Source organism: Sceloporus occidentalis, unplaced genomic scaffold, assembly GCF_023333645.1.
Source record: "Sceloporus occidentalis isolate IW3139 unplaced genomic scaffold, rSceOcc1.0.p SCAF_74, whole genome shotgun sequence".
Taxonomy (NCBI): domain Eukaryota; kingdom Metazoa; phylum Chordata; class Lepidosauria; order Squamata; family Phrynosomatidae; genus Sceloporus; species Sceloporus occidentalis.
The window spans coordinates 3,053,682-3,068,420 of NW_028317054.1; the positions used below are offsets into that span (position 1 = coordinate 3,053,682).

General features: G+C 39.1%; 1 protein-coding gene across 2 annotated transcripts in view; it reads left to right on the forward strand.

Annotated features, from left to right (window-relative positions):
* The first annotated feature begins 1,131 nt into the window (after positions 1–1,131).
* Positions 1,132–14,739, forward strand: part of LOC149285962 (rap guanine nucleotide exchange factor 4-like) — a 90,418-nt gene continuing 76,810 nt past the window's right edge. For both annotated transcript variants that reach the window (XM_089494604.1, XM_089494606.1), the window contains exons 1-4: positions 1,132–1,196; positions 8,551–8,693; positions 9,036–9,124; positions 11,893–12,039. In XM_089494604.1, the coding sequence (XP_089350730.1) occupies positions 1,132–1,196; positions 8,551–8,693; positions 9,036–9,124; positions 11,893–12,039 (444 nt within the window). The remainder of the gene's footprint in view (positions 1,197–8,550; positions 8,694–9,035; positions 9,125–11,892; positions 12,040–14,739) is intronic.

The following is a 14,739-nucleotide window of genomic DNA, read 5'->3' on the forward strand; positions in this document are numbered from 1 at the left end:
TAACAATGTAGCTACAGAGGATCATTTATTACATGATCATGTCTCATCAAACACTTCTCAAAAGATTAACTATAATTAAAGCAGCTTGAGCTACTACCCACTGAGGATTGCCTTACGCAATGACAAAGCTGACAAATAACACTTGACAGAAACAAATACTTATTATTAACACGTATCCAGAGCACCAGTCCCAGGACATACGTGTAAAACAGAACTGATCTCTATGGGATGAGGTCCATTGCTCACTCTCCATGGTGCTGATTCTGTTCTCTAGTAACAAGTATCTATTTCAAGAGAATGAAACTTTTCAGTCAGCTGCTTGATCGTTAGTTTTCACTATGTAAACCGATAAAGTCTAACTAAAGTAAAAGAAAACCTAAACTTCCTCATGTTACATCTAAGCCTCTAACCCTTTAGTGTTAGATTATGATCTCTTGTTCTAACATTTCTCCTCCTTTGAAATAAATGTCCCTCCCATACTTTCTTAAATCGATTTATACACTTAAATGTTTCTATTACATTGCCTGTCCCTTCTCTCTACCAAGCTATACTTATTGAGGTTATTTAAATAAAGAAAAGACCGTTTCAGAATATTTGAATATTCCGAAAAATAAATGAATGATATAAGCAGATATTCAGATGACTCAATATACTGGACTAAAATATTTCTCAGATTAAAATGAAATTATTCACATACATTTATGTACACTTCAGAAACTATGACTGGTATATTTGGTATGTTAGTGTCAGTAACTCACATGCCTAGCTGCAAAAAAAGCAAACCTCCTCTGAAGCTCATATTGTCTAAGATTGTACTGTGCGAGCTACTGTAGCCAGTGCTTGCAGCACCTTCAGTCCACCCCCCTCCCTTTTCCCTATCTGTACAGATGAGTTTAGCTGAGCCAGAGGAAGGGTATATTGAGGCTTTTGTATGACTCTTGTGCTTCCCTATGAAATCCACGGCAGGGTCCAGCCCTAGCATGTAATGTATAGGCTATATAGGATTTTCTCCACCACTCTATTAGCCTCCTTTGTGATTTCTTGTTGGTAAAAGCATCCTTAGTTTTGAAACTGGTCTTAGCACTTTTGGGATTTGTATAGAAAGATCTGTACAAGACTGGGCTGGCAAACATGGTTGCAGCTCACACTTCGCATTCTTCTTCATCTGCAGAATGGATTGCCTGCTTAGATAAAAGGTACCTTCACCTTGTAAAGTGCTGAACGCTTGGTGTGACCGTCGTGTTGTATGGCATGTTCAGTGCATGCTAATTAAGCAGCTTGTGGTGTTGGGTAATGATCACAACAGAAATAGATGTATAGTGAATGGATGATACTTAATTGCAACCTGATTGTTTCCCCTGGTGTCCAGTAAATGCATGCATGTGCAACCCCAGAGCTGTCTGTCCTCTCCTCCAGCCCTTCTATTGTTATTCCCAGGGTATCTGCATTGTGTACGCATGGGAAGGAATCAATAAAATGTTTGTGTCCCTCAGTGGTATTTTGTAGCATAGGATGAGAAAGGGACGTACCGGCTGGAAGGCAGCTTTGTAAATTTAGCTGACATAAAGAAATTATTATTACCTCCTGAGAAAAAAAAACCCATCAGTAGGCCTTACATTTCCAACTATATGTGTGAACAATTTCATTAAGGATACAAATATGACATGTAAATTGTCCAAATAAAGATGGTCAATTAGAGGTCATTGTGATTTCTATAAGGCCTTCATGCACAGAGCCAACAGATATGATGTCTCACATCACACCCCATCCCACGTGTGATGGCAAAGAGACATCCACATCTGTAGGTTCTGGCCATGGAGCTGTGTTGTGTTTAATAGGCGATCAGTGCCTGGCCCTTGAAGGAGGTGTATTGCCCTAGGAAGGCTAGGATAATGTCTCCGGCTAGACACAAGGTGATATGAGTTACAGCAAACACAACATGGTCATATGAGTTAATTGTTATCCACTCCTGCCACTGCGAATTAGGTATATGGTGGGCACTTTGATACTACCCCTACTGCCTGTGTCCTCCAAGTATATACAATTAACAATGTATAAGACGTGCTCTATGTGACAGAAATGAGGTGCAATTATATGCCAGACATTTGTGATTTCGTCATTAATAGCATAATATTTAGAAATCTCAAATCACATATATCCTACATTGTTAAAATGAAAATGTCCTCGTACTTAAAAAAAGGCCCTTGCGTTTTTTTCCTCTGAAACTGAAAGTTATCACCCAGGTTTTCATAACAATTTGGAACTAATTTTACATGCAAACCTCACAGATGTTTGTTGAAATATTAGACCCAAAAATCAATTCAGGTGACCCTAACAGCTTGTCATAGTAGGTGAACTTGGCAAACCTGGCAAAAACAATTTTAGTACCATAATCTGGCTCTTGTAGTGACCCAGTCAATAAAATAATAACAAAAAAGGCCTGGTTGCACTTCACTTCTCCATCTCATGCATGCCAAAACTGTGCTATTTGTTTTTCCAAACTAATTTTGCTACAGTACAAGCTACTGAAACTGTTCTTGGTCTGTCGGCCTCAGGTCCAATGAATACCCACAGAAATGTTAAACGGTCATATTTTTCCAATTGGCCACCCATAAAAATTAGGTTTAAAAGCATATTTCATATGTTTTTTTATTCAAATGCATAGATGGGTTTCTCAGAATCCTTTCTATGCATTTGCTCTTTTTCCCGTCTGATCTCCTTGCCTTGGAGTAGCAGCTCCTGCTCAGAAGTCCAACCTGTGGGTACTCATCTCCATACACTTCCAGTGATCACTCACCTAAGGGTTTCCAGGGGGTTTATTGATTGTGGCTGTTTATGACAAGTACAACACACTTCCTGAATTGCATTCACATCTTGATACATTTGAAGGTGTTATTATTTATGTTGCCCTATGACAAGTCAACTTGGCCTTTCATGTAGAAGAATTTTTTTTGAGTTTTATAACACACAGATTTCCACCTGAAGTCAACATTAAGGCATTACATCCCAGGACACTATTTAAAAACACAAACTTTGTATTAGAAATTAAAAGGGAAAAGGACACCTAAATGATTTGGAATGGAAGTATTAAGGTCCATACGGGTCCCATTGCTTAGGTTTTTAGCTACCTGCATCTGACTTTGTCAGAAAGGTAATGTCTGCCATATTAAGTGAGAGGTCCACAACCCCACAGTGAGCCCTTAAAAGTTATTCTGGAGTCCTAATAGTTTGCCCAGTGAGTAAAAGACTCAAGGTAAGCAATTTAACATTGTCGGTTCTTGACTGAGTTATTCTTTTTTTTACATATCTGCATATGGTGGGAGGCCAACTGCACCTCAGATTAAGAGTTGTCAGCAGTTGTACATTTTCTTTAAGGGAAAGTTAGCATTGGAAAGTAGACCGCTCTTGTGGATATATTTCTTCTGCCATTTTTTCTTTAAGGCATGCGGTATGAACTGATCTAATAATATGATTTGGGAGTGCAGCATGCATTGCTATTTTTAACCCAAATGAATTTACATGCCTTCTGCAAAGAGTTAAATTTAATCTCTACTGATTATTTATTCAATTGTTTTTGCTATTCATTTATAGATTTAATATAATTAACTCTGGTTAGTTAGTAATTATATTCTTTCTTTAAAATGCTAATTTTACATCAAAGCATGAATAACTTTTAGTAACTTTTTAAAGAATCCATCTGTCTAGCAATTCTGTCTATAATGCTAAATTATTCTAGCCTTGGTGCCTGAATAATTGTAATTTTAATAAAGACAGGAGGCTTCCTATTTGCATATCTTCCTTTACTCTCACCATCAGCAGCAAAGAAAGAGTTAAGGTAAACTGGTAAAAACCAATGAAAAACAAGAACCAGAGACATATAAGCCCTCAGACGTCCCCAGTGCAGAAAGTACGGAAAGTGGAAGCGCGCCACCAATCTGCAGTACGCAAAATGTTGCTAAGGGCCCCACCAGCCAGTAGAGCCCCAGAAGCCATGGCACACCTGAAGAAATGGGCTCCAAAGGAAAGGAGCCAACGGATGCACCTGGCTAGAGTAGGGCCAATACTGGCCGAAAAAGTTGGACATAAGAAATCAAAAGCTGATGCGAAGAAGCAGACCTAACCGCTTCTGTGCGTGCTAGGTGCCCCTCAATAAATGACAAGTCAGGGGAGCTCTACCCACCAACTCACCTGCGTGGCCAGAAAATTTAGTATAAAAGCTATAGGGGCCGAATGGTGATCTACTTGTTGTCCCAAACACCAAGAAGACTAGCTTCTCCAGGCGGACCGATAAGACTTCCTGGTTCCTGGAGCCCTAGATTCCCTAAGCAAGGACTGAGCAGTCTTCGATGGGCCCGCTTGGGGGCCCCCGAAATTGTCCACGCCACCAACGTGAGACACCCCTGCAACAGGAGAGGATGTGCCTGCCCCTCTGGACCTGAAAGAAGAGATGGGAAGGATGGAAGGGCTAGAGGATTGTGGACCGACATCTCCAGCAGCGCCGGGAACCAAGGCTGTGCGTGCCAGAGTGGAGTCTGCAGGACCAGAGACCCTCCAGCTCGTCACAGGTAATGGATCACCCTTGGAATGAGCGCGAAGGGGAGAATGCATAAGCGCCTCTCTGGTGATGTATGTCCCGAAAGACCCGACTGTGAAGCCTCCAGTTGCTCACATCCCTCCAATGTCTTGAGAACCAGTCTGCCCATGAGATTCTCCACCCCTGGAGGGTGATGTTGTGAGCCAGGCAGAATTCGAAGATGTCCTTTGTCAGTTCCGTGAGGTGTCAGGAGCGCGTGCCTCCCAATCGGTTCATGTACCTCACCGCCGAGACATTGTCCATCCGAAGGAGAAGGCAGCAGCCCGACTGGCTTTTTGCTAGGCTTTTGATTGCAAAAGACCCCGCAATCATCTCTAGGCATTTTATATGGAGGGAACGCTCCTCCAGTGACCACCGACATCCGTAAAGGAGGCTGCAGTCCAACCCAACAAACTGGCGTTAGACTCCACGACAAAATCCGGTTGAGAACCGAAGATTGCATGACCGTTCCAAGCCTCCATGTGACGAAGCCACCACCCGAGCTCCTGACGCACCTCTGAGGTAAGTCGAACTGGTTGATCGTATGACGAAAGTCTGCGAAGGTGCTGAGCCTTGAGGCGTTGAAGAGCACGGTAGTGCAGTGGACATGGGAAGATCACCATGCGTGTGAGTAGGCGTAGAGAACAAGAGTTCTTGCGGAGAAGGGCGTGGATCTCCTTCTGAATGGCAACGATCTTGGTCCGCGTGAGACGTAGCATCGCTGCCCTGATATCTATCTCAAACCCCAAGAAGAGGATGCGCTGGGTCGGGGATAACTCGGACTTGAGCATGTTGACGACAAAAACCCAGTTGATGGAGCATCCGGGAAAACAAGATGGCCACCGGAGAAAAAATCAGTTGGCAACAGAAGAGGATAGCATGGTGGAGAAGAAAGAAACAAGCATCACGGATCAGTTGAACGGGAGGCAAAGGTAAGGAAAGAAAAAGGCAATAGACGTAAAACGGCCAAAAGGAAAAAAGAGGGAGAACAGTGGGGAGGCGGACGGTAACCCGCAGGAAAGGACCAAAAGGGGTTAAAAAAAAATAAGTGCAATTTTTTAAAAAATATCAAAATGTGCAAAAAAAAACTAAATATGAGCATATATATAAAAATTTAATATAATAATAGTCAAATATCAGAGAATGAAAATGATCTGACCTGCAGCTACGGTGAGCGGCAAAGAAAGAAATAGAAGGGGGACATCTAAGGGCTTAGTTGTCTCTGGTTCTTGTTTTTCATTGGTTGTTACCAGTTTACGTTAACTCTTTCTTTGCTGCTGATGCTGAGAGTAAAGATATCCAAATAGGAAGCCTCCTGTCTTGCCTTCAAATTCCAACTATCAATTATGTTATATATAATGCAGTTAGCAGGGTGACTTCCACCCATATGACATTATATGTTATTTATGTGCTATTTCAAAGGTCCACATTACTCCCTTTAGTGTATATTACCTGTGGTGATCCGCCTGTGTAACAGCAGGATGATCACAGTGGGAATGTGCTTCTGGATATCAGGGAGTGATGTTTAAAACTCATTAAAAATGCATATTTTCTTCTGTAACAAGTGTACAAATAATCTTTTATTCCTTTATTCTTCTATTTTTAGCATACAAACATTATAAGAACTCATAAACGCTATTCATAGTGAATCTTCGTTAAAGAATGGAAATCCTTTATTAGCCGTAGAAATGAATGAATCCCCCCAGGTTTGAATTACAGCAAAACTGATCCATGAAGATAAAAATAACAATGCGCCCCATCCACTATACATTATTTATTTAGAAATAAACATATGTATTATTTCCCTTAATTTGTGTATAATTAATGGCTAGCTATCCACCCTATATGACAAATCAAGTATTTTTTTTCCAGGCGTGTAATGAAACATCTGATTCATATCAGTCCCGATACCCTGCTGAGATACTTGGTGCTCCCTATTTAAAGGAGGCTGCAACATGGCTAAAACAGTATTTGATGCCTGCTTTTAATGCAGCAAGGCCTCCTAAATCCCTTCTAATACATCATACGTCAATTCCCTGAGGAGGCAGCAACATTATAATTATTATTATTATTATCTTTTATTTATATAGCGCCAACAATTTACGCAGTGCGCATCCTGTAATCTCTAACAGACATGAACAATTATGTCACAATGTGGGGTTTGTGTTTGTTACACTATGGAATATATCATATACATTGATGTTCCGCTAAACTGTGAGATTGATTTGCATGCAGATATGAAACAATATTTACATGAAACAGACACTGTACGTTTATTGTAGAAATTTGGAGACATCTAGTGTTGGTAACAGTATACTGTACATAAGACAAACAAATAATAGTAAAGTAAGTTCATCATAAGCCAGTGTAATGATATGAGACGCTTGTGCCGATATTGGATGTCTCATTAAACCTTTTTGTTTACCTAAAATAATATAGTTTAGTGTACCTTGAACAAAATGGTGAAGCGAAAAAAGTTAGAGAATAGCTGCTTTTCATTTTTTAGGAAAACACAGATGTTATCTTCCTATTACATAGCAAACGTAAAGCATCTGACACAGAAATACAGTAAGATAATGGAACATGTTGACAGTGCAGAAACAGATTGATATCACATCTACTTATAGGAGTAAAGCGTTGAATGGCGAGAGTTCGACTTACTATATAACATTGTATGAAATACTGGGTGGTGTGGAAGATTTAAGACTTCCCTTGTCTTCTGTAGTTTTTATCCATGGTCACAGAGGTGAGGAGGTACATTGACAATATGCTGCCTGTTTGTGGTGGGGTAATACAAATTAGCAAAGGCAGGTAAATGTACGCTGACCAGCTGAAACAGAGACTCAAGCCTTCATTGATTTCTTAAGCCTGAATTTCTTGCTTTTAGTGCAAAATAATGAGGAGAGCTCTCTGCCAAACTGTGCAAAGAAGGGCACCAGTAGGTCCACAATATTCATCTTCAGTGCTACCCCTCCTCAGTAATCTAAATCAAAACCCAATCAAGCTTCCCTTGCTTGAGGGGATGTATGGGTCAATTCAGACAGAGGAAGATCATCTTGGTCTCTCGGGTTTAGGGGAATTGCTGATGTCTTCATGGACCTGGCTCAGAAGCCAGCATCCTCCTCCTCCCAAAACCCCCCCAGAATTCGGGGTCTCGGTTTTACTGTGGCATTTTCAGTGCTTGCATATAGCTGAAATATTTATCTGTTGCATTCGTAGGTCGCGACATTGCTTAATACATCAAGATTACTTGAACAAAGAATTCCTGTTGAACACCCTTTAATATCAAGGAGTACCCTAAAATGAAAAAAAAAATCAGTCTTAAACTAGCTTTACTAAAACTGGGCAAAACACAACTCACTATTTGGTAAATCCCAATACAGTCCTCGTTAGAACTAATCTCATATACTCTTGCAGATTAGAAGGCACATGTCTGAGACGTGGCTTATTTGAGTTTAAAGGAATTTGTTTTTCAGATCTGGGCTACCTTTATGGGTGGAATCATTCGCATTTTAATGGGTTGATTCCATTGGATTGATATTTTATAAGATTAAGATGTATTATTTATTTATTATAAATTGAAGTATATAGAGAAAAAAGGAAGTATACAAAGTAAACAATATTCTGTTGTACAAAATCAAGGGAAATTTGACTCAAAATATTAAAAAAAATTACATTTGTACATAAAAGAAGTGTTTACAATACCATTGGACAATAGTAGGTCTGGCACGTATATATATACAGTATATATAATGTAACCTCGTATACATTTTTTGGACCTCTGTACCTTTGTAGCCTTCATCTCAGCCTTCAGGCTAAATAAGGAAAGATAGGAATTGTTTTCTATGGACATGCAACAGTGTTTTTTAATACCTTTTGTACATATTATTTAATAATTGTGTATATTTTAGATTGAAATATAATTAATTCAGTAATTACCCAATATTACATTTAGTCAGTTGTTGTTTGTTTTTTAGGCCCGTCGAACGTTCAAGTGAAGATGTGGACATTATATTTGCTCGTCTGAAAGAAGTAAAGGCTTTTGAGAGATTTCACCCACACCTCCTTCAGCAGATATGCTTTTGTGGTTATTATGAATTCCTAGAAAAGGGTGTAACTTGTAAGTGGCAAAAGTCCTCAAAAAACAATATATCATAAAAAAAATCCCTTTCCATATAATCATCTTTCATTTGCATTCTAACAATATGTATGTTAATTTACAAAAACACTGACTGGTCTTAAAACTCAATAATATATTTATAGACAGGTGGGACTAAAATGTCATATAAACATCACATATACAAAAATAATATTGTGGTATAAAAAGGTACTTGTTCTTACATATACTTTTTTCTTATATATATACATATACAGTATATATCTATCTATCTATATAGATATATATATATAAATGTTTGAATTATTTTACAATGAAACCATCCTGTGTATCCTTGTGTTTCAGTGTATCGTCAGGGTGATATTGGCACAAGTTGGTACGCCGTGCTAACGGGATCTCTGGATGTAAAAGTGACTGAAACCAACAGCCACCAGGTAATTAACACTAGATTTTTATGTAAATATTATTTGGCAGAACAACTTTATGCATTTATTACACGTGTTTATTATGCTATTGTAATGAAGTCTGCTATGGATTGTTTGAGATACGCGATGTAGCTCATTTTAGTTCAGGTTGTTCAAGAAGAGAGCACCATTTATATTCTTTTTCGAACTGTTCCATACGACAGTTTCTACGGAGCGAATCTTCAGTGCAGGCTACAACTAAATAACCATTGAATGTATATGCATTGTATACAGTGCAATGATTAAACAGCTCAGATTACATACACTGACACACGTAATCTCTAGAGATAAATGGAAATGACATGGTTCTGTGTGCAAGTTCAATGTATCAACAAAATCAGGAAAGCTATTTAGATTGCAAAAGCTCTAGTGACCAGGGACTTCTAATGTTTGCACACCTGCTCCTCCTTTTACCTCTAAACACCAACCACATTTACCCTGCATACTACGGATTCCTATTACTATATGAAAGGGACATTTTTGTGACTCATTCAGACCTCCCTTACCAAAGAAATATGCATATTAAAGTACTCAGTAAGTAGTTTAATGTATATTCTTTATCTGTAAGAATACTGGCGTAATGGAGTCCCCCACATTGCATGGGGTCCCCCTGCCCAGTTGGGGCCCCCAATGCCAGCGCTGCCTAACACCATTAATCAGTCCCTCTGTCAGCAGTAAAGGCATGGAGGGACTGACCGATACAGGCCCTTCAAAAAGCCATCTCCATTGGCGCTCCATCATTGTCAGCACGCTAAGTCTGACATAATTTCCCAGCACTCAGACACTGGTATTTATCCCTCCCCCTGAGCCAACAAAGGTAGGTGTGTGTAAGTATGTTATGGCGTGTGTGTGTATAAGTACGTAGTGTGTAAAATAAGATAAGTGTGAAAAACAAATCACAATCACATATGTATTTTGATAGATCCAAATTACAGTGAATATAAAAAGTCTACACACTCCTGTTAAAATGCCAGGTTCTTGTGATGTTAAAGAATGAGACAAAGATAAATCATGTCAGAACCTTTTCCACCTTTAATGTGACCTATAATGTGAACAAAACAAACTGAAATCTTTGAGGGGGAAAAAAAAACAACTTACGATAACCTGGTTACCTGGACTGGAGTGTCCTTTTAAGCAAAAAATACATTTGGTACATTCTACTCACCTGTTAAAAGCATCACAGGTTAAAGTTGTATCTCATACACAGGCCACTAGGTGGCGGTGCTAGGATGCCTAGAATTTATAAGATGGCGTCTGATATTTACCAACAAAAGTTAAATATATTTATTAACTATTCAGCAGATATTGTGATTAACATTTATGCTAGTTTGAATTCAACAAGCCTAACTAAAAGTAACAAAGTTTCTTGTTTTTTTATATTCAACATAACTTATTTTTTTAGTAATCGAGAAAGATGAAATACTATATCTATGCACAAATCCCTGCCACAAGCTTTGATGATGCCTATAAAGCCCAAACATACTCAGGTTCTTTTAAACTTATTACAACTATACTAGTTTGGAAGGCAAATAAAGATGTAATGTTTTGAGGCTAGAGAACAAGAACAGTGCTCTATGCTGAGCAACCACTTTTTATCCTGGGCGGAGCCCAAAACTTTTAAAAGGTCTATTTTAGATATATCAAAATCAAAAGGTTCTAGGATGAGAGAATTCCTGCATAAAGAATAAATCAGACCAATACTGGTGCCAGAAAAAAATAACATCCTTTTGTCCATAGTCAAGACCAACCCCAGAACATGTAGAGTAAAAGAAAGCATAAGGTTGCATACTATCTGGGCAGTCTTTTCCTGCTACTTGGCAGCTATGTGATATCATGGATTTAAGGAGGGCTGGGACAATGTGCATAAGCACAAACACTGACACCATACTCACACAAGCCCTCGGTGCACTCCAGTTTAGTGGAACCATACCCATACTGTAAGCACGAGAAACATATTACAGTGCATGTGTTGGAAAGGGAAGTCTTTAGGTTCTCTATATAACCTAAAAACATTATGTTGATATGTAACTTAGATATGGCTTCACTTGATAATTAGAATTTGTGTGCAATTTACAAGATTGGGGTTGAAAAAAAGGCTGTTGTTGGCCTACTCAGTATTGTCTTTAGTCCATTAGGTTTTGTGTGCGCTTTAAGGAGATATGGTGCTAAAAATGCTGACATGGGCACAGAGATTCCACTTCTAGGAGTACCACCCATCAGCTTCTTCACTTTCTCCAATTCCTGTTCTTATCTCCCTCACTTACATAGTCCTAGTCAAGTGGACCACATTGGTCTCCAGCACTGTAAGTAATGCCTTTGGTGAGGTCTGAGCAGTGATCTTTAGAGTGAAATGATCATCTGTTGCTTTCTGGAACCGGCGGCTGTATGTGGCCATCATGGCCTTACTTGAGATACCAAGCTATAAAAGATTTTGCATTATCCATAGCTATAAAGTTGTTACTAGATTTTAAAAAAATACTTTTTTTCCTTTAAGACGTCGAGGGGTCAGTGACGTTAAGAGGAATGTGTATATGTACTTTGGGGCACCAAATGGATTGAGGATGCAATGCATCTTGAAAGCAACTCCTTGGTGAGCTCAATCAAGCACGTGCAAGATGAGAGCAAATACAATTTGGAAATACTGAATTTTTGTGCTCTTTAGTGAATTAGACCTACACAGAAAAAAACATGCTTCTAATATGTGTATCTATTTCAATAATCTACCACTTGATATCTAGGATGCTGTCATCATTTGCACCCTGGGAGTTGGAACAGCATTTGGGGAGTCGATATTGGACAATACACCTCGCCATGCCACCATTGTTACCCGTGAGTTCAGTGAACTGCTGCGTATTGAACAAAAAGATTTTAAAGCCCTCTGGGAGGTAAGCAAATAATTGAGATTTGATAGCTAAATCATTTTGAAAATAGACTATAATCTACCTTTGAATTATATTGTAGAATACATTTGCTTCACGTGTGGAGAGGAAATTATTTTGTAGTATAGGCAGAAGAGGATTAATAGAGGGGCAAAAGGGTTGATTGCCCCAGACATGTGAGAGCTTGGTGCATGGGGCCCTTCTCCTGTAGCAAGAGTACTTGCAGAAACATATACAGAGTATTTTTCTGGAATGTGATCAGTAAACTCCTTGCCCCTTTTAATTATACATGTTCTGACCCCTTTTGTAGTCCCTAAAAAAAGGCAAGGCTTAGAGTTACTGTGTCACAGGAGCAGAGATACTCTACAGGTGGGAGCTTAGCTCTGTTTTTATGGCAGTCAGCCGTCATTGTATATTCATGTATGTATTTATTTGTGTGCAATTTCTGTATGAATTTATGTGGTGCTTCACCCAGAGAGTTCCCAGGTATTCAGGTATGTACATAATGCTTTTGTGTATCTACGTTTGTCAGTGGGTAGCCAAAGAGAGAAGCAGCATCCCTGCCTTTTAACAGATGGGTAATTGGTTATGTTTGGGCATTCAGTTATTTATAATTTCCATACAGCTTTGTGGGAACAAAAACTTGTTTTGCCTGATGATCCCACTGACTTTGCCTGCGGTCCATTTATTGTCCATTTACGGAATTGTCGAAGGGACATGTAGTAACCCTACTGAACCGTCAATGGCTTTCTAAAATGTAGTGAACTGAACACCTTCCTGGCTTGGCACTTAAAACCTCAGTAGAAACTGGTGGCACACATGCTGGGGTCCTTAGGTTTGATATGGTAACCCTACTGCTTTAATTACAAATTATTTTAACATTTAACATGCTAAATGAGGCCTGTAGAGTCTGAGATGTAACTATTGGGGTTTTTTTGCAATTTCTCTGAGCATTGCACGGTCTGACCTTGAGGTGAATTTGCTAGGATGTCCACGCCTGGGAAGATTGGCAACTGTCTTGAATGTTTTCCACTTTTGAATAATCTTTCTCACTGTAGAATGATGGACTTTGGAATTTTTGGTAATGGCCTTATAACCCTTGCCAGATGTACGAGGAGTAACAATTGCTTCTCTAAGATCATTGCTGATGCCTTCCCTCCTTGGCATTGTGTTAACACACACCTGAATCCTCCCCATCAGCAAACTGCTATGGCTTTTATAGAGCATTTGATTAGCAGCACCTGTCTGCTACTTAGCATCTTAATTCCTTTGAAAACAGTAAGGTCTACTTAGTTTTCACACATGGCTTATCCATTTCGGCTTTATTTTTGTTGAATAAATCATAACATGGTGTAACATATCATATCATATCATGTGTTGTTGTTCATCTGAGGTTAGAACTGTCCCGCTATGTAAAACCATAGAATTCAAAGAGTGTGTACTTTTTCAAATTACAATATATATATATATATATATAAGCCCTGTCCTGAGGAAAGTCCACGAGGTGGACTGAAACTTGACATCTTGGCATCTTGTTTCTGGTAACAGTCCTGCCTTGTCTTAGAAGTCTCTTTACCAGCAGGCATCATGCAGACAGCTTCCCTCTGACTGGATGACAGGATCTCTTCCTAGCAGTGGTCAGCAGGCACTGAGCTCACATCTATGAGACCCGGGGTACATACCATAGCTAATGGCAGGATTTCTGCATCACTGACACTATGCAGTTACAGGATATTCTTCCCACCTCAGGGTGCTCACAAACACTGTAGAATGTGTTTCTGTGTTCCCATGGCCTAATCACACAGCCCACTCCTGTGTGGATCATCTTCTATATTTCTTCACTACCCATAGCTTGCCCCCCAAAACCCCCAGAAGAGTCTTGCCCCCTCATATATATATATATATATATATATATATATATATATATATATCAGTTCACATGTCTCAGCAAAAAAGGGGATTGGAGGAACCGCCAACTAATGCATTCGAACGCCTGGTGGTTGCTATGCAACCCAGCTGTGACAGAGGATGTAATGCAAATAAAGGGGTTATATATTATAGAATTATTCTGGAGGGGGCACCTTTTAATAGTGTTCCCCCATAGCCACACCTGATCTTGCCCCTGATTGTAGAGAAATAGCTCATATTGAAATGTTGCCATAACAAATGTATTTCCCTACAATGACATATGAAAATGTGTAAATAACAAATGGTGATGCACAATTAGTAACAAAACCGAGATGCCAGATGAACAGAAAACGCGGCTTCTCATATCATCTGTGGAGACATATGTAGCATTTGAAATGAGCATTTTGTTCCCAAAACTTCAGTCATAATTAGCATGGACAATGTGGCTGATTCATATGACACAACCTTTTAAATGGGTTTTATTATTTTTGTGTGGTAGATACATGGTTAGGGGGGAAGGGATTTAGGGGGAATTTGTATGTGATCTAATAATATTTATTTATGTAACTATGTAAGATATTACTGTGACTTTTAGAACTCTAGAAATCTGCGATACACCAATATTAACATCAAAAGAGGCATGTCAGGGGAAGAAAGAGAAACAGACAGATTTGGGCCCAAAGAGGGACTTTTCTAGCATCTCCTTTTTTCTTTTTATTGTATATACATCTCCTGGAGGTCACCTACAATACATGTCTATTAAATTCTCTGTGTGAGGGTATTATATTGTATATTGTG